Genomic DNA, 21041 nt, shown 5'->3' with positions numbered 1-21041 from the left:
TATCTTCGTCACAAACGCGTCACAGTTGGCCTGATTTAGTTACCCTTAGTTTTCCAGCTAACTAAGCAGTCTTTCAAGACAATCTAAACGGCCTTTCCCCGTTCAAGGCCGATTCCCCACGCAATCAATGCGCGTAATTATTGTATCTATTCGATTACATAAAAGTAATAATGAACATAGATTTCCCAATCTAGATGCTACTTTCTGTTTATAATTTAAGGCACAAAAAGATACATCATCTCAACAACAAGAGCCTTTGCGTTCGTCTCACGCAACACATCAATCTTACGCAACATCGTATCAATTAAAGTTTGATCCAACAACAAAAAAAAGCACTTGATTTCGTTCAGACGAGACAATACATTGTCATTTATTATTATTTATCTTCAATTTAACTCATACATATCTTCTTGTCCCTACACATGCTCGCCTCTACTAATTATGTCATCTTTTCATTGTATCTTCACTCTGATTCTGATTTCTGGTCTCAAATCTATAATTACTGGCGCTGACTTAAAGGGAGGATCCAAGTTATTAGCCAATTTACAAAATCTCATTTCAATTAATGACAAATTTGCTATAATTACGTGATCAGCAAGCGATAAAAGTAGGAATCAAATAAAAAAACTGCACGCATCTATGCCATCTTATTAATAACCGCCAATTGGAGGGTGTAGATTTGGTTTGACCATTTATCCATTGCGTTGTAACGGGCTGCACAGCGCGCCTCCTTATCCAGCTCAAGTACCTGATTCACTTGGTCGATTCGCCCTTGTATCGTACTTGAAATGATGATATTTAATTAATTATTCACTTAATTATGGGAAATTTACAACTCACCTATCCAAAATACAGGAAACCAACAGACTTTCCACTTCGGCTGGCTCGATGTTCAGCTCGTTCGAGATGAAGGGGATCGCGATGCGCGTGTAGGGTCGAATTAATTTGATAAGAACTTGTGTTCGGATGTTACGCAGTAAATCTATAGGTTACAAACCACAACAATATTTCAATTAGATGCAATTGGCAAGGACAACAAAAGAAAGCAACAACAGAAGTCGAAATTAAACTACTTTTTCACACACTCTTGCTAATGAGACCATTCCAAAGTCCTACTAAATGTACCTAACTAACCGACAAGTGTCTCAATAAAATTAAAAAGTGAAAGATTTGCCTTTGAAGATACTTTCCTTTTTATTGGCAACGTATTTCGGGGACCAACTGTCCCCTTCTTCAATGTTTTATCTTCTGAAAATTTTCTTTACAATTTGGGTTCTTAAGGTTTTGTGTAAAACTCGCCACGCCAGGTTGCAGCAGGGTGTGGGATTCTCACCCACTAAAACCACACCCACTTTCACCTTCTTCCTTCCCCGCGGAACGGCGCCAAAGCATTACTTCGCGGGATGGACTGCACTTTAAGTGACTAAGCCCTCCGTTCTTCGCGTCCTCCTTGGGCGCTCCGCTTTTCCAATTTCCTCCTGTATATGTTACTTTTGATTGCGGAGTTCACCGTACACCAGTTTCCCTCCGACTTCAACATTTCCCCGACGATATTCTGCGGGCTTAGGTTGGTTTTCAGGGAGTCTTTTAGACTCTTCCTCTCTGAGAAAAATCGTGGACAGTGGAAGATAACATGCTCAGGTGTACAAACACATTCAGGACAAAAGGGAGAATCATCCAGCCTGAATTGGTGCAGATACTTCTTGTAACTACCATGACCTGACAGGAATTGCGTCAGATGATACTTTACCCCGCCGTGTCGTCGCTGGATCCACTCCTCAATACGGGGAATCAAAATGTGAGTCCAGCGACCCCTTTGCGAGTCATCCTACCGTTGCTGCCACTATTCCAGCGGCTCTCCCCTTGCCGTCTTTCGGTATTCTGCATCCTTCTTAGGAGGATTCATTTTCCTTTTCTCGTACAGGCAGCGTGTCTCACTTACCAGAATGTCTATCGGGATTGGTAGTGCCGGGAATGAGCCCACTTCTTTCTTTACATGCCTAGTGACTTCACACTTCTGGCATGCGATGCACTCTCTGACCGAAGAGGAGTTTACGTCCTTATTCATGGAGGGCCAGAAGTACAAGGTGTCTCAAAAGAAATTTTATATTTATTTAGCTTACTGCGTGAACGCAACGTATCCAAGGGGGGGGTTATGTCAATCGGTAGCCTGGCTCTTGGGAATTCAGTCGCTATGGAGCGTTTCTCGGGAGCAGACCGCGCGTTGTGCGTGCGAGAGTTTTACAAAAAAACGACGATTCGGCAACTGTAGCGCGTAGAAAATTTTGCAGTATTCGAGGTTTCCGCCACTTAAATGATGCACCAAGCATTCCTCTCATTCTACATTGGGTTAAAAAGTTTGAAGTGACTGGTACAACGCTAGATAAATCAAAATCCGGGCGACCTAGGTCATCAAGAATGATAGAAAACGTGGAGAATGTTAATCAGTCTGTTCGTGACGACCCGAACCTTTTAATTTGAAAGCGCGCATCTATGCACATTTAAAGCGAGCATAGATCATCATTACATCGCATTATGCACAAAGACCTAAAGTTGCACCTCTACAAAATTCAATTGGTGCAAGAATTAAAGCCCCAAGATTCCAGTCAGAGGCTTAATTTCGTAAATCAGGTGATTGAGCGATTTTCAACGTTTATCAACATTTTGTTTTCGAATGAAGCCCATTTTCATCTTAATGGCCACGTAAATAAGCAGAACTGCCGCTACTGGAGTGCAACGAATCCGAAACGCAAACATCAGAAACCCCTACATTCGCCTAAAGTGACCGTATGGGATGCGATATCGGCGCTAGGAATTATCGGCCCTTACTTTTTTGAAGACGAAAGGGGGCATGCAGTTACAGTGAATTCAGAGCGTTATGTGGAGATGTTAGACAACTTCTTGGTACCTGAACTGCAAAACTCTCCTGATTATAACCAAAGAACATGGTTCCAACAGGACGGAACAACTTCACACACGTCCAATATGTCTCTGTCACGTGTTCGTGGAATTTTCTCAGGCAATTGATCTCCGGGAGAGGTGACATAAATTGGCCTCCACGCAGTCTAGATTTAACTCCTATAGACTTTTTCCTATGGGGTTATCTTAAATCTAAAGTTTACGCCAATAAATCAACTTCACTGGCGCATTTGAAAGAAAATATCCGTCACGAAATGACAGCTATCCCTGAGTCCACCTGCCGAGACGTCATAAGTAATTTTACTGTTCGATTAAATGAGTGCCGAGAACACGAGAGTCTACATTTAGACGATATTATTTTTAAGAAATAAATCCCCAAAAAGTATATACGGCTTACTTTTTTTTTAATCGATCCACTAAATATAAAATTTCTTTTGAGACACCTTGTATTTTTAGGTGAATACCCGATTTGTTGTTCTGATGCCTGGATGCCCTAAGTCTTGAACCACGTGGAACACTTCCTTGCGAAAGGTGGCCGAAATGTATGGCCGAGGTCCCTTTTCCGAGTCTTCGCAGCAGAGAGAGAGGTTCGAGCCGAAATTTGTATTTGGGGTTGGATTTGAGGCTCAGAAGCACTGCGTCATCCTCCTGCGCCTTGGCGATAGCCGCGAAGTCGAGTGAGGCGGGGATGTTAACCTCGGTGACACGTGACAAAGTGTCAGCAACTATGTTGTCATTGCCGGACACGTGCTGTATGTCTGACGTTAACTGGCTGGCTGAAGGGGACGCTTTGTCGGGCTTTTGTTACAAAGCATACGTGAAAGGTTTATGGTCCGTGAACACTGTAAACGGTGTGCGTTCTAGGGAGAAGCGGAAGTACTTAATGCTCTAGTACGCGGCGAGCAGTTCTCGATCGTACGTGCTGTAGTTTCGTTGAGCGGGGTTTAACTGTCTGGAGAAGAAACTCAACGGTGCATCTTGTAGAGGAAATGCCAAGAGTGTAGCATCAGCCAGTTGCTGTCGGGATTTATCGAACGCGCGGACGGCCTCTTCAGACCACACAATCTCTCATGTGTCCTTTGTTTTGGGGACAGACAAGTACACGTTTAAAACGGACTGGTGTTGGGCGACCTTGGGCAGGTAAAAAAACTTTATTTTATCTCATAATTTAAAATATAATGCTAACAAAAAACTTCACAATTTTTAATCGTTTTCATACTTAATTCGAAAATCAATTGTCACTCAATTCATTTTTTTAATTCAATAATTTTTTCATTTCACGGCCTGCTCCGCCACAGAGAACACCGATGGTGGCCAGTGTCAATCGAGTTAACAACATTCGAAATAAATTTCGAATGTTATTAACCCCGCTGCGCCACAAGATCTTGGGCGGCACATCAAGAAGACAAGACGAAATATATGGTGGCAACGTCAGCACCGAAATCCAACCAACCAACAACATCAAACGGCACTGGTCAAACGGGAAGAATAAAGATAGGAGATTGCAACTTTGAGACGGTTGATAATTTCTCCTATCTAGGGTCGATAATCATAACCGATAACAGCTACGACAATGACATCCGCGCACGGTTGTTGGCCGCCACCAGAGTCTATTCCAGCTTACAAAAACTGTTTCGCTTGAAACATCTCACCATAGAGTGAAAGCTCTTACTGCACAAGACTATGATCTTGCCAGTCCTCATGTATTCCTCGGAGATTTGGGTTCTTAGCAAGAAAAATTTCGACTCTTGGCCGCGTTCGAGAAAAGAATCCTCCGAAGAATTTTTTGCCCCCTGGCCCTGGCATCACCTTAAACTCGAAGAGTCCAAACGGGATGATGACTGCTGTCTTTGGAACAATCTCCGGCTCGACGGGAATCTGACGATACGCCTTCGTTAAATCAATTGTTGAAAATATTCGACATCCGCTCAGCTTGTATGCAAAGTCACTTAAATGAACGATAGGATATCTGTCAGGAATAGTGTTCGCGGCAATAGGGGGCATTAGTCTCCGTATGGCCTCCATTGTCCGGTCTTCTTCCATTCCGACTTGCCCATGGGCTACTAGAGGATTGACATATGCCCTCCTGAAGCATGTAATTAAATTCGGCTTTCGCTTTGCGGAACTTTTCAGGTGTTAACCGCCTTGCGCTTTTAGCAATTGGTGGTCCTTTCGTCACCATGAGTCATGACTTTTTTCATGTCAGACGGAATGATGATGTCGATAAAGGTGAAATCATGCAGGCATCTGCTGATTTTTATCCTTTGGCATCCACCAGGAATCGCAATCCACTCCTCCGATCATAAGCTAATAGTTGGCTAGTTTGATGCCGGTGTAGGTCGTCCTCGACCGCAGAAATTCGGGACGATGCGTTCAGTTTCCCGAACTTGGTTTAACTTCACTTTTCCACTGATATGGCGATCGGCAATTACGTACTCGCTTCCCAAAACGTTGGTGGAGAAAACATAATCGTCGATCTCTCGACCTGGAACGGTGTTTATTGCGAGATTGCGATCGGGATCGGGTACGCATTCCAACTTACAGTGGATTAACGCGGTTGAAAATTTGCGTTAGTACGCTATTTTCCTCAGAAGCCCTCTGAATTGATGCGACGCCAGATGATTGTTGCATTTCCATCATTAAATCCACCATCTTGACCAGCTTATCGATGTGCGGTTCATTTGAGATGGCCAGTACAACTCGGATAATCTCGGGCAACTGCTCCAACAGCAACGACCGTAACATAGCATCCGTCACCTGTTCTCCGCTGGTATTACGGATGCCTTGCAAATAGTGTGATGGCTTCTTCCCTTCCAGATATCTGTCTTGGAAAAGACGTCTCAGTTTCGACTCAACAGACTCTGCAAAAGCTGCTAGCATTCGGTCTTTCACAGCTTCAATCTGCAATCAATAAGGTTGCAGGAGGATTGCGTGCAATTGAAATTACGTGCGGCAGGATCTACGGGTCGGCGTATTGTATCACGTATTTAATTTTTGTCTCTATCTGCAGTGGCGATCACTTAGTCTCAGAGTGCGAGGTTAAGGAAACTGAATCGAATCGAGTACAGTGTGCGAATTGTAAGCAACAACATTTGGCAGACGAATATGACTGTCCTAAGCGAAAAGAATACATTGCGTTAAAAAATCGAATTTCTAACCGTTCGCAACCGAATAAACGACAACCAGGTGCTGATTATAATCTCTCGCAAGCTAATTTTCCACAGTTAGTATCTACAGCTGTAGCTCCTCATAATCGATCAAATCAATTTTCTAGACCCTTGCCTTCATATAGTAGTGTAGTTAGAAATAATCTGAACTCAAATTGTAACAATGCTAACATCAATGTACAAACAGACTTATTTTCTCCTCAAGAAATAATGGAGCTTACTAACGAATTAATTGTAAAACTTGCACAGTGTAATTCCAGAGCTGATCAGTTTAATGTTATTGTCGACTTATCAGTAAAATTCCTGTACGGTTAATGTCTTCACTAAAATTGTTATTGCTAAGGTATACATTATTAGAGTTAGTTTAGGCTAGTAATAGGTATAAGTTTAGGTCGTAAGTTGCAAGCTAGGTTTTTTTTTTAAATTTTCCTAGGGAATTTTGAGAATTGAAGCGATTGCACTTATTAAGATTGTTTATACTGCACAACTTACCATAGTTGAAAAGACTTAGTCTGTATCACTTAAATATTGATTGTATCTGAACATGAATTGATTTACACTAATAAAGCTATCTATCTATCTAAAAAAAAAAAAAGAATCACTACTACGGGATGTTTTCGGTGTCTCTATCGAACTTGGATCGGTCGCCACTTTAGAATTTCACGATCCTCTTCACTAAAAACTACTGAACGAATCGCAATTATTCTAGTTTGCGGACCGTAGAAATATGTTCTGAATAAGTCGTGAAAATTTCAAAGAATTTCCTTGGGTAGATTTTGGGTGGGGCACCAGGTTTTCAACATGCAGTTTCAAGAAAAACGCTGGTTACTTCAAGAAGCACATGTACAGCCTTGGCTTCAATTCTAGTCCTTGTCATGCGAATGTCATTCGGACCGATAAATACACGCTGTATTACGGCGATCGATATAAATCTTACATGTGACGTATTACCTGTTCAACACTGTAATTTAGTATATTCTATACTATATCTAGATACAATTGATGCAAAAAAAATCGATTCCTCGGATCCGACACACGGGATGATCCCTTAACTATGCTTCTATTCTTCTCCTAGTCCTTCCCAAAATTTCCACAAAAAAAACAAACTATAAAGAAAATTTTCAGAAGATAAAACAATGAAGAAGAGGACACATTGGTCTCCGAAATACGTCTTTGTATACATTACTAAATACTCGTAGCCAATAAAAAGGAAAATATCTTCAAATGCAAATCTTTCACTTAAAATTCCGGCTAACTAACTACCTCCTATTTTAAATCAATCAAAAAATTATCAAGTAATCAGGCAAAAGGAAAATAAGTTAACTAATTATAAGAATTACTAATTTATACAAAACAAAATCAACTCCACAAACACAGTCCTACCTTCAATATGTTCACGAATGAAAGGATCCGCCATAATATTGTTTCTATTGTGCCTTAGAATTGATTCGAATTCATTAATATCATTATTTTGATAAGATACCACTAAATTCGTCATTGCTAAGATTTCAGGATCATTTTTGTATGGTTTAGCTTCTTGAGAATCGAAAGGATTAATACCAGATTTCATTAGCCTGTAATTGAAAGAAAAAGAAGGAAATGTGTACAAAAACCCTGAGTTTGTGCACTACTTAAAATTACTATTACGAGTATATCAATGTATGTATAATATATAAGAGTTCCTTTTTATCGGGAGATCAAGGTACAAAGTAAAATTCAAGGGGCCAAGATCCCACAGCACCTACAAGTACGATTACTAAAAGGGTGGAACTGAACACTTTTGCTAAACATGCACTATCCTACCCAAAAATGACAAGCCGACCATTGAAAGGAAAACTGATCGTTATAAACCTTAATATTAAGGATGGCCAGAATGAGAATCCAGATTAACTATGGCCAACTATGAAGGTAGGGCTATCCCAAAACCCAAAAGAAAAAATAGCAAAAGTTAATCGTACAAGTCTGTCAGCAATTGCAGCTTCACTAAAATGTCCTATTAACATGCACTAACACGTCTCCGTGCAAGCCGCCTTCGAAATGTGGGTGGGGGTCATGGACAATACTTTGTCTTATACATGGTGCGTTCGAATCACATCCAAATCTAAAAAACTACAAAAATGAGAAAAATCGCGAAAAATTCTTTAAAACGATGTGAAACTTGGAATAACAAGAAAATAAAGGATCACTCGTAGACTAAGAACCGCGATCGAGGGAGAAAAATTCATAAGGAATTGCATTTTCAGGCCTCCGATGTTTAGAGGCGCGACAGATCTGGCCGCCTTCCACCGTCAATATCTCTCACTGCATGTAGTGTCTACGGCTACCATCTATTCCATGTCTACGGATACCATCTATTCCTAATTGTATGCCATCGGAAGCATTTTGCCTAACAGTTCGGTACGGGCAGAGAAACTTTCGCCACAGAAGAATCATGTGAATTTTAAATATCAATACAACTTTTCCTTTTTGATTCAGGATAACAGCTGGGACTATCATTCTAACGTAACCAGTGTATTGTTCAATTAATCCTGTTGATATTTCTTGACCATATAATTTCCATTTCTGATACTCTAAAATAATATACATATATTGGTATTTGAGGATCTGTTTTTGATCTAGCGGAATTCTAGGTATGGTAGCAAATACCAAATAATATTAAAAATGTTGAAGCACGAAGTTGTTTCGCGGTTTAACCAAGAGCTTGTGAGGTATGTTGAGAAAGTGATTCGCGATGCAGATGTTAACACACGAAACACCATCCTCTTGAAATTCACCCAACTACTGACCTACGCTGACGATATTGACATTATGGGAAGGACAACTCGAGATGTGCGATCTATCTGCATCCAGAACGAGCAGATCTCAGTCTTCGCATCAATGACGGCAAGACGTGGAACTTAATCGCAACGTCAGCGCCAAAGAACCAAAAATTGTCAAACGAGACTAATAAAGATAGGAGTCTGCAACTTTGAGACCGTTGAAAATTTCTCCTATCTAGGGTCGAAAACCACAACCGATAATAGTTATGACGATGAAATCCGCACACAGTTCAACAACTGCAGCATCCAGACCGTATTTCAGCTTACAAAAAATGTTTCGCTCGAAACGTCTCCAAGCTCATAGTGTAGAACGTCTGATTGTGGATAAAATCTGGGCGGGTCACCTAATCCGTATCGATGAAGAAGATGCAGCCAGCAAAGTCTATAAGGGCAATATTTATGGTAGTCATTCCGGAAAGTGACTATATATAGCAAGTTTTTCCAAGATTGGAAATAAAGTTTGGCATATGTGCGTTATTTCAAATGGAGTTTATTTTGATGGTAATCCAATAAATTTTGATTAGTTAATATTTTTTATTTAACATTTTCCGGTACCCTCTACTTTGTATAAAAAGTATTGATTGAAAAACACATAAATTTCAATTTCTTCATAGAAACTTATTTGGTTTCTTTCAAACTAGTCAACATTGTGTAAAATATAGTTGTGATCACAGCTAACCCAATATTCCACACACTTAGCGTAAAGCGAAGAAGGTATAGTCTTTAATTCACACTGCGAATTCTGTTTGATGTGTTCAATGGGATTCCACGGAGTGACAATTTCAGTTTGGGAAAGAGAAAAAAGTCGCATGGAGCTAGATCAGGTGAATACAGTGGTGGTCCACGGGAAATCATGTCTTCAGCGACCTTTCTCCGGTACTCTTTTTACAAAAAATTGAGCTCTTTTGGAACTAGTCTTATAGCGACGCGTCTCATACCCAAAACGTTGGTTAAAATTCCATGAACGGTCATTTTATCAATGCTCAACCCGCGTGCCAACCCGCTAAGACTAAAATGACGATTTTCTAGCACTAGGTTGAAGGCCGTTTGGAACGAGGCAAATCTTCCACCAATTGTTCTTTGAACGAATTGTACCACTCGTGTGGTTGCGTTTTCGACATAGATAAGTCATCGAAGGCCTTGTTCAACATTTTCAAAGAATCAGCACAAGAAATTTCGTGTGTAACACAAAATTTGAGGCAAACTCTTTGTTCAACTTTTTGATCCATAGTAAAATTAGCAGAGCACTTTTTAGGTAGACTGACACTGACACCTGCTGTAAACATACAAGCTGACAAATCGCGCTCATTTCTTTGCAATTAGGAAAGATATGCCAACTTAAGGAAAATACCGCGCAGGCGCCAGAATCGGCTCAAGGCTGGTCCTTCCCCGTTCATTCCGCGCGCATTAGGTTTCTTTGTAATTTCGTTCCCACCCTTATTGGGTCGTTTGGAAGTTTAGTTCCTTCGGGATCAACCCACCTCGAGATTTCATGTCTCTATTACGAGGTTAGACAATTAAGTAATTAGACTGATTTTATTACCGCGCTTGTGGTAAACCTGCAGCCTTCAAATTCCCTTCCTCTTCCCCGGCATCCTTCCCCTCTCCATTGATATATTCACCATCGCTCTAGCTTGTTTAGTTCGCCTGCTGTATCGTGTTGAGTAGACGTATGTTGGTGGTGCTCGTCACGAAAATGGAGAAACGAGCAACGCGTCGCGATAAAATTTTGCGCCAGATTGGGCAAAACAGCTTCGGAAGCGTATGCTAAAATTGTAAAAGTGCATGGTGATAGTGCTCTTAGTCGTGCCCAGGTGTTTCCATGGCATAAGGAGGGGCGTAAAAGCGTGAGCAACGAGGCGCGGAGCGGGAAACCAGTCGAGGTGCGGACTGACGCGAATGCGCAGTGTGTACGCACTCTAACCATGAAGATCGGCGTTTAGCAGTTCGAATATTGGCCTCGGAACTGGGTATGAAACGTGAAGCAGTCAGACAAATTCGGGACTATTTCGGGATGAAAAAGTTGTGCGCGAAGATGATTCCAAAAAACCTTTTTGAGGAAAAGCAGCATTGAATCACCGACGCAGAAGGTTGTTTGGAACAAGTGGAAAACGATCGTACGCTGCTTGATCGATATATGTCACCCTGTGACTTTTTTTGTTCCCTAGAATAAAATCGGTGGTCAATTACGGACATCCAAGCGGCCGTGACGTGGGTACTCGCGGACATTCCAGCCGAAGCGTTCCAGAAATGTTACGAATAGTGGCAAACGCGCAGGAATCGCTGTATAGCTGCCCAAGGGGACTACTTTGAAGGGGTTGGCAAAGTTGTAGAATAATTTTTAAATATACGGTGTTTATGAAATCCATCTCATTATTTAATTGTCTAGCCTCGTATAGTAGTTGTTTACCCCGGGTGGGTTTAGATTTTTTTATTATCGAGTCAAGGCATATGATAAAATCTCTGTGTCTTGACAGGGAGATAATATTTGAGAATTAGGAACCTTGGTCCTCATCTCGCCGGACTGGTAACATTTGGGTAAGGACTTACCATCCGGTTCCCTATATTATCTCGCGCAGTCGATGTTCACGACTGGCAAACCTGTTAGGGGAGTTTGGTTGGTTAACAGCTTTGGTGACCGTGTTGGTGCCACGGTGATGCAACGCGGTACTCCAACAGAGTTGGCGCCTAATGTGGAGCCCCAGTTTTTGCGTACGAAACACCTTCCATGTTAGGCTAAAAACTCAGGGACCACACTAAATATAATATTGAAAAAAAATCAGAATTGGAAGTGCAAAAAGTGAGTCTGAAATGGAAAATTCTGAAATTCATTTGGAAACGTCTGAAATAGTTTGGAACATTCTGAATTAGACTTTCAAAACCTATATAACCTACTGTGATAAGAACTATACACCCGAATCAAAAGATGTGAGCTAAGAATAGCAACCAAAACATGAGATCGCACCACCAAAAACTAAAACCCAATTTTGAAGGCACTTTTATGAGTGACTTCCTCCACGATCGCTGACTGATGAGCTCTGATTATCGCTGTCACCTACTAAAAAAAAAGCTGCAAATTGAACCAGACCAGGAAACTGGCAGTTATTTAGATGGAATGAATTTGGAAAATGTAATATTTTCCACGATGCAAATAGTTGTAAAATATTCAATATATTTATATGTATCAATCTTAAAATTAAACTTACCTATGAGCAAACTTTTTTATAAAATTAGTCTCTATACTATTCAGGACATATTTTCGCTGTTTACAAAAAAATAGCTAAACTCTACTTTAAATGGAATACTGCGCCAGCCATTGATCCGCAATTTGAGGTTTTTATTATCTGTTCGTTAAACTTTCTGATGATTTCTTTCATTTTTGACGCAGAACCCATCAAAATATTCCCACATTCCCCCTCTGTTGTTCTTCTCCTATATCGCTGACAATATGTTTAACAGACATTCAATGTTTTTCACCTGCTTTTTCTCAAATCAAAAACAATAAATTTGCCGAGATTTGTTCAATAGTCACTTAAAATGCTAACAGCGCTTAAAGGGTCTTTAATTATCAACACTTAATACGCGATTATGGGATTCCAAAGGTTTTTTTTAAAGGGAAACCATGGACTTAAAACAGGCTGTATGTAGCGCTGCCAAGAAGGTTTTTCGAGGGACAAAAAAATATTAATATTCGTAATTATCCAACTATAACTCTAGCCATCTCTCCTGGTAAAATGCCTGTTATCCCAACTAAATGAAATTAAATGGCTACTTAAACATCTACAGTAATTTTTTACTTGTAACGTGGAGCTTAATACATCAGTATCGATCCTTCCTTATTTGCACAACCGCATTGATCATACAAACAACACACGGTAAAATTTAGATAATAGAAAACAGGGAAGATAAAGAAACAGCGTAAGCCTCATGTCTCATGTAAGGGAAGATAGTGTCTAGTCAGTAGCTCCAGGTACGGGCATGATGATGGTAAATATTCGACTATTGATAAGTATCGAAAAATTGCAAACTTTTACTAAACTTTGAATTGGGGTGAATTTGTAACCTCACGGTGGAACATTTTTGATATCATGGAAAAAGGATAGTTGGTTGATATAATACAGAAATCCTGAGGTAAACTAAGTCACCCGCACGTGCTGCTAATTGATGACTGCCCCGAAGTAAGTTATATTAAGGACGAATCTTCAAACATTGGTCTTCAATTCCACTTGGCTTGGCACAAATTGAATCTCCTTTTAAATACAGTCGAACAAGCCACCTAAACTTGCCTTTGATTCTTTCGCAAGAGATTCTTCTACCGCTTGGGGGTACGTGATGGAAAACTTGTGGTAGCACCAGAGAAAAGTTCACTTTGGTGCCCACACAGACCACATAAAAGTGTTCCAGTGGAGTGTTCAAGACGTCTGTAGTCCGATCAAAAAGACAATTCTCCTCCTTCTCACTAGCGAATATGCGTTGACGCGACATACAAACTAGGACTAGGGACCGACTCTCTCGGCGTCCCTAACCGCGCTTTCCTGATCTCCTCTGCTTCCACAGTTTCCAATAGATCGATCTCATCATGGAATTGCACGTATTCCGGCACTCCTGACATAATAGTATTCTCCGTAAAAGATTCTATTTTTTCTGGGTGGAGGTGGAAATCTTAAAAAGACGCTGCTGCGCCAGATTGCAACACTGTATAGGATTTTCACCCACTAAAACTGCCCCCACTTCTCCGTCCATATCCCCGCGGGACCACCGTGAAGTATAACTTCGCGAGGAGGGCTCTGGTTTACATCAGCACAACTAAGTTGCGCATCCGTCGCGCTTTCCGGACTCGTTCCAGTTCTTGTATCGCAGTTACTGTTGCGTTTATCGCACTCCAATTTGCTGCGGACCTCAGCATCTCCTCCACGAAATTATGGGGTCCGATAACTGCGTTGAGAACGTCGTTTCACCTCCCTCTTTCACTCACGAATCTTGGACAGTGGAACATAACATGCTCCGGGTGTAGCGGCGCATTCAGGACAGTCTGGGGACTCATCCAATCTGAAGCGGTGCGACGCAAGTACTTCCTATATCCATCGTGTCCCGTAGGGAACTGCGTTAGGTGGTAGTTCAATTCCCTATATTGGCGCTCGACCCATCTCTCAATACACGAGATCGGTGTTCAGTTCGCCCAGTTAGTTATGCTTGAACAGTCCGCAGTTAACCGCATCTTCATCGCTAGTAAACATACTTTATAAATGCTCTCACACCACAATATCTCAAATTGAATTTGAGATATTGTGGTGCTTTCAGTTCGACTGGCGGCCGAGTGCACTGTGGACTTTTCCGGCATCATGCGGAATGTGCAAGCTGCTGGCCTGTTCGACGCCAACCTAAGACCATGATGATGTCAGATATCGTTTTCACTAAAATTATCGCAAGCACAGGCAACGATATCGTTGAAATTACCGTCAACCAGGTCACAGAATTATGACACTACTGACGCGCGGTTCACGGCTAAATCTGAGGAAAGTAGAACTAAACAGCATTTAAATCTTCGGATCGGTGCCCCCAACCAATGGTAAACTTTCCTGCCGAGCCGATTTACAAAAGTTTCAACTCTTTCCGGACCAAACGAGCGAGAAAAGTTACAAATCATATTCAGGCTATCTCATTAGACGTAATAAAGACAAAAGAAAAAGGATCGAAGCATCGTGAAGTTTTCTCCACCACTCAAGTTGCCTATCATCATGGATAAGCAACTTAGAATAACTCCTTAATGGAAACATCGACCAATTTCCAATCACTTGCAAATCCTTTTGCGATGTGATACGCAGAACCACCAACAATGCTCTCCGGTAATTTGCTTCTCTAGTCAATCCAAATATTAAACTTTTTACCATGATAGACACTATACCGTGGTTCCGTGATTCTCGGGCTTGCCATTGAGTGAGGATTTCGTATATCGATCAGAAGTACTCTAGATCTCCCTGCGCTGGCTACATCAGCACTTTGCAGATAATTGTGGAACAATGTGGAGTCTTAAGATTCTCGGGAAGGCGCTCTGAATTTAAGAAAGGATGCAAGTAGAGTCGGACTGAAATTAATCACCAACAAAACCAAGTTTCTCAGTCTAACAGATCGTGGCATTTTATATATCTGGATAGCGTGCTGATGAAAGAACCAAAATGCAAGAGCTTCAACATCAAAATCAAGTTGAGACCTTTACATGGAGTAAACGTTACTTAGAAGTTCTGATCTTTGAGGAACTTTTATCTACGTCATAGCGTCGAAAAACTTTATTCTGAAATAATATAAAATCCAAGGCCAGATACTCGTGGACATATTGTCCAAAAAACAGTGGCAGTGGATAGACCACACACTGAAAAAGGACGAAAACTCCGTTGTGGAGTATGTTATGCAATGGAATCGACTATCCCAAAATAGTCGACGAACGGGTCACCCTATAGATATATTACGCCGAACAGTAGAGGAAAAGTGTATGTTTGTCGAGAAGTCCTGGGGGAAGCCGAATCACCGACAACGAAGGTACACACTTTTGGTTGACGCACTATACCCCAGGTAGGGATTCATGACAACCATATAACGACAAATGTACCAAAGTTATCGGGCTCTTCTGGTGAGGACGCTAACTTGCTTCGTGAGCGGCCAACCTTGACAGAACACTTCGAGCAAATATTATTAAGAAATTATCTTCTCCAAGCGCCCGAAACCACTGCCGATTTCAAACTAATTGCGAAGATGTTGCGTTTGGTCAATGGCATATCTGATCCACATGAGACATTCGCGAGCGATATTGCAATCCAGACAGACGGTCCGACTACCAAACACGACAAACCTAAACAAAGAAGGATTCAATTCGAACTGTCGGAAATCACAGTGAAGTTTTTCTTTCGTCTCTTCAGATATGTATCATCCTTGATGAACAGTTTATAGTTACCATTATTTAATGAAACATTGTCAAACTTACGACTATCTGCAAATACAAGGAAACTACCATTATTTTTCTTTGCTTTTCTAGGGTTTAGAAGACTAGACTAGACCCCGACTTAGACGCGTGCGTTTGTTCCTTTATTTTATTTTTTTGAAAACCACACATTTTGTAAGTTTCCGGTGGCCATGTAATTTGACTTCTTCCTCAGTCTTTGTCTAGTTCAGAAACGGAGTTTGCTTATATTGAATTACAACCCAATGTATCAACCCAACGACTTCTTTGTTCAGACCAATCTTGGCAAATGAACTCTTATTAGCACGAATTACATGAATATAGATTGAGCCTCTCGAAATTTTCCAACGATCGGTGCAATCCCATGACGATCGCGGATATTCTCATTTCGAATGTGTTACGCCACTGATACAAAGCAACTAATCGCGGTCTCCATTACCACGAGGCGCCGTTCATTGTCTTATATAGTCGGCCAATACTCAGAACGGTAAAATTTGGATTTGAGACGCTCGTTGATACGTCGGTCACAAAAAACATCAGTTGTGGAACGCCACTTCAGCCAGATTGTGCTAATGTGTGAAGCAATTTTATAACAGCGGTTGCTAGCAGTGATCCGAGGTATTTAAATCGCTCAGTTCTGGGCAGGTCACTGACAGTAATATTGTCTGTTTCATGTGGATTATCGAAAAGTTGATAGTGATATTGTCTGTTTCATGGGGATCATTAAAAAGTTCCACGAGATCGACTTTGCTATAAGACGCTAGGAAAAGATCATCTGCATAAAGCTGTAACGCTCGACGTTGAATATCCCGTGTGACAGTGTCCATAACAAGAGCAAAAAGGAGTGGTTAGAAGGCACTTTCATGATGAACACCGACAGAGACAAGAAGCGGTTTTGATATACCCGCCACCCTTCGAGCAGTTTAGCTCAGCGCACGAGTTCTCCCGGTAGTAGTTGTTGTCGGGTGGGATAGTAACCGGATCGGGCGGTAATTTGAACACTCTGCTGGGCTACCTTTTGTCCATATTGAAACGGTCGTACTTTCTTGCCAATCAGAAGGTATTCTACCTTCCTCAATAATCCGATTGAAGAACCCACTGAGATACAGTGTTGGGTTCCAATTCTTTGCTTTCCAGAGCTCAGATGCGATGTCGTCGAGTCCTGTTACTTTCCCCAAATTCATTCGTTTTATTGCTTCCTCGACTTCACTCGGGCTGACAAGTGAAATTGCTCCAAATGTCTTTAGTGCATGTAGAAATGGTGAATGTATAAATTTTTCGGTTGAAATCTGCCGGAAATATTCTTGGTATTTATCCGTCGCGGATCGTCAATCGGTAAGCAAAGTACTATTCTCATCATTATCGCAACAGAAGTTTTCGATATCCTTTTCACAAGTTGCTGCAGAGCTTTCCGGTTATCGCAAGTGTCCAGTTTATCGTAAAAATCTTTGCTATGCACCGCTCGCGTAACAACAATGACTTTTTTTGTTTCTGCTTGGCATTCTTGTAAACTTTCCAATTGGCTAGCGTTTTGTCATCGACAGACTAGTGATAGGAGTGTTTCTGTTTGGACATCATCATTCGATTGATGAACCGGTTACCAGTCTTGCTGACCCCGAAGGTTGCATAGATCGCTTTATGGATCGTGTTTTTAACTCGGTTCCACGATTCTTCTTCTTTGATAATCGCTTAAGATCATTTCTCCCCTTTTATCAGTGCCTTGATTGATGATTGATTGATGACAGCAACCAACAAACGATGTTGAGGCGTAGTGGTCTGATAGGCGCTCCCTATCAGCCATTGACGCTGATAAACTGCGGGTGCCTTATGAGGATGTAGTCGATTGCGTCTTACTATTCCCGCTATAAAATGTAGGAAGATAAGATAATCTAGACTTTTGTTTGAGAATCGAAAGATTCTTAAATCCGCCATCCACTTGATGGACTAATTGGAAAGCAATATACTTCCACAGTTGTGGTTCACCCGTTATTTTTGGGCAAGCACCCAAGTTACAAAAGGTATATGATTTTCGTGCATGGCGAACTTAGGAATTTCATGATTCTCAAACAAAAGTCTAGTTTAGCCTCGGCCGGCTTAGGCCTGAATTTTACAAGACCATTTTTGTCCTCGTTATTATTCATGCACATCTCGTGTTTTTGAATTAATAAAAGGGAGTAAATGCCACGTTGTAACCGCTTCCGTCACGCTGCTTCCAGGGCAGCCTCTAATGAGTTGCCTTTGTCCTGGACGAAACCGCAAGTCATATGAAAGGTCGTGAGTGTCCACAAAATCAATTATATTCTCGTCGCCCTCATTACGTGCTCCAAACCCTTCTCCATGGCACCTGTTGCCGTTTGTCTTTTCACCGAGATGCCCACTAAGGCCGACTGCAATGACAACAGGCTCGTTGCAGATCTTTGCATCGAGAAATTGCGGAAAGGCAACTTTCTCGCACATCAAGCGCACCTATCTGTGATACGTATGCGGTGAAGAAGTCAAGTGATCAGCCGGACATCAAGTCGCTCAACTTCTTTGATTACATTGCGAAAACCCACCATATTGAGTACATGGGCTACCAAAATAGAGAATTTTATAGCCATTTTTAACACATTCGCGTTTTATGTTGCAATTTTTAGCACCAGACGATCAGATTTCTTGTAAAGCGCAGATTTCAATGCGCCTTTTCCAAAGGGCTCTTGTGAGTTCCTCCGTCTTACAAGTCAGAGTACCAGGGTCAGGGTTTTACTCGGATTAATTTACTTACGTTCTCACGCTTCCAATCTCATTCCTTCAAAACCTAAAACTTATTCCAACAAACTCCCAACTTACATATTAGCCAGCACCAAATACTTCAAGCACGTCGTTCTCCTCGGCGATCCGGACTCATCGTAATTTTTGAACGCCTCAAAGAAGTCCGTGTGAGCCTTCTCGAATTCACCCTCACGCAAGTGCATTTTGCCGCCGCACTCGCGAATCACGCCCATAATCAAAGGATGCGGAATGGCCGATTTGATGTGCAACGACTGCTCGTAAAGGGCCTTCAGCTTCTTGTTGTTCTTTTGGACGGTGTACATTTGAATTTCAAGCGCGTAGATTTCGAGCAATTGCGTTCCTTTTTTAAGATCATCTTCGCCATCATCGGTCTGGAAGGAATACAGAAACGAAAGTCAAAAGAGTTAGAGAAAAATTGGGAAAATGTCCGATGAAAGACATTTTTGGGAAATGGTTTTTGAGGAGTTTTAGATATTAACCGCTTACCTGACATGATTGATGCAGTTGCTTCAGGATTTTCTGCAATTTACCGAAATCATTGCGGTCGAAGTACAATTTTCCGAGCTTTGTATTTGTCTTGAACCAAAGGCGATCGTTCTTGGCATCTTTGAGCGCTTCCAAAGTTGTTTCATAGAAGTTTTGGAGGAGCTCCATCTGGAAAGGAAACAAATCAACTTTTTCAGTGAAATTCGTTGAATAAAACGGAATTTTAAATGAGTTTTCAAGAAAATCAGGTCGGAAAGTAAAGCTACGTTTGGAGTATTCCCCGAACTGCAAAAATAAGTCTTTTCGGGTTAATTCTTGGAGCAACTCGGGTCATGAGGCTATAGTACGTGTCTCAGGACTTTAAGATAATAATGTAACATCAAATCACAGGCAATTATCGAACAAATCATCATTTAAAATGAATTTCCGCCAAACTACTCCCCACATAACCCTTCCACCTTACTTACATTCTTCGAGGTCGAAATATAATCCAAAATCGAATTAATAGATTTCTCCGAATGATTCCTAGTAACTGCACTTTTGATATAGGTCAGCAACTGCTTGTAGCGAACCATCATTTCCTCGTAGTTTGTCTGTAAATGGAAAATTCCTGATGAGACATCTCAGGCCGGTGGCACCTTCCAACCTCTTACCAAACGGAAGTTGATTTTGATCATCTGCTTCAAGGCCTTGAAGCCCCATTCGCCCTTCTCGCCATTCTCCAGATCAAGGACCTTCTGGAAAGATTGCAAAGCGGCCACGGGTTCATCCTCCTTTAGGGCTTTGCTGTTGTAGTACTGATTCTCCAAGTCGACGTCCGGCTCGGAGTTGCTGTCCTCGGAGTATTCCTGCAAGATTTGGACACTTTGTAGCCAATTTGCTGCATAAATTAAATGTGGAGTTACCAATCCATAATCCTCATCATCTTCGCACATGAAATCATCATCGTTGTCGGACATTTCTCAAGTCTTTGTTGTGCTTTCGAGCGAAAATAGAATCAGATGCTGATGTAAATCGTAAGAACACTCGCGGTGACAGCTGTCAATTGGAAGTAATCCGCGAAGACCGGCATGCGTTGTAACCCGTTGACAAGCGGTTGAATGCGGTGAGTCAAATGGCTTCGTTCGCTATTCAATAGTTGCCGGTCTTATTGGAAGGAAAAAAATTTTGAAGTTTGAAAGTAAAAATAAAGAATCTTTTACGGTTTTTGTTATGCCTAATTTCGAACGATATATCTTGTCTTCGACCTGGGTGAACGCCATCATAGCCCCATAGTAATATCAAATCTATTTATTTGTTTTCAAGTTTCAAACGGAAGTTGAAACCAAATTTGAATTAACCGCCCTTTGGAATGGAATTTAATTTCTATCCAAGCTTATGTGGCAAGAAAGAGTACTCGGGTATCTCGGACAACGAGGCCCCAGCGAACATCTCATCTCTGACAACGAGCATCGCCCTGATGCGACGCACGCACATCCCGGAACCTCGAATCCGCTGACACGGCCATTCCAGTTAAAGATAAGAATAGAATAAGCTTTCTCCCCCTGATTTTTTTGTATGGATTGACTGCCAGGGCACTGAACCTTGTAATCAAGAACATAGACAAAAATGTCACATTTGAAATTACCAAACTACCGGCCGACGGGCTCAAAGTCTGCCTCACTTGTCCCAATACCCATAGGAAACTAATACATTTAATTAAGATCACCAAATTGGAAGGCCATTCCTTCACGCTGAAAGAAGAGAGGAACCCAACCCTCATCCTCAGAGGAATCCCCCCCCCCCCCCATGAGTTCACTTCCGAAGACGTGGCTTCGGAAATCAAGGAGCTAACGCAGATCACACCTGTCCGAGTAACTAGACTTTCCACCCAGTGGTCACGAGCCAATGACACCAACCTGAGCCTCTTCCGTGTGACTTTCA

General features: G+C 41.5%; 1 protein-coding gene across 1 annotated transcript; it reads right to left on the bottom strand.

Moving 5' to 3' along the window:
- Positions 1-340: 340 nt before the first annotated feature.
- On the bottom strand, positions 341-20173 carry LOC119652825 (COP9 signalosome complex subunit 2). Its single transcript, XM_038057154.1, has 8 exons — positions 20024-20173; positions 19772-19966; positions 19586-19711; positions 19119-19286; positions 18690-19003; positions 7470-7660; positions 841-982; positions 341-782 (listed from the first exon to the last, which is right to left on the bottom strand). The coding sequence occupies exons 1-8, from the start codon at positions 20075-20077 to the stop codon at positions 638-640; spliced, it is 1335 nt and encodes a 444-aa protein (XP_037913082.1). The 5' UTR covers positions 20078-20173; the 3' UTR covers positions 341-637.
- Positions 20174-21041: the final 868 nt, after the last annotated feature.

Source organism: Hermetia illucens, chromosome 3, assembly GCF_905115235.1.
Source record: "Hermetia illucens chromosome 3, iHerIll2.2.curated.20191125, whole genome shotgun sequence".
Taxonomy (NCBI): Eukaryota; Metazoa; Arthropoda; class Insecta; order Diptera; family Stratiomyidae; genus Hermetia; species Hermetia illucens.
Note: the sequence above shows the minus strand (reverse complement) of the source record. Positions and strands in the feature narration are given on the sequence as shown.

Bases quoted from the DNA above. Each gene is read 5' to 3' on its own strand.
- LOC119652825 (XM_038057154.1), bottom strand. From the start codon at position 20,077: ATGTCCGACAACGATGATGATTTCATGTGCGAAGATGATGAGGATTAT. The intron at 19,967-20,023 runs GTAACTCCACAT...CAAATCTTGCAG, and splicing joins ATGATGAGGATTATGGATTG to GAATACTCCGAGGACAGCAA. The intron at 7,661-18,689 runs GTAAGTTGGGAG...TTTCAATTACAG, and splicing joins TATTTGGTGCTGGCTAATAT to GCTAATGAAATCTGGTATTA.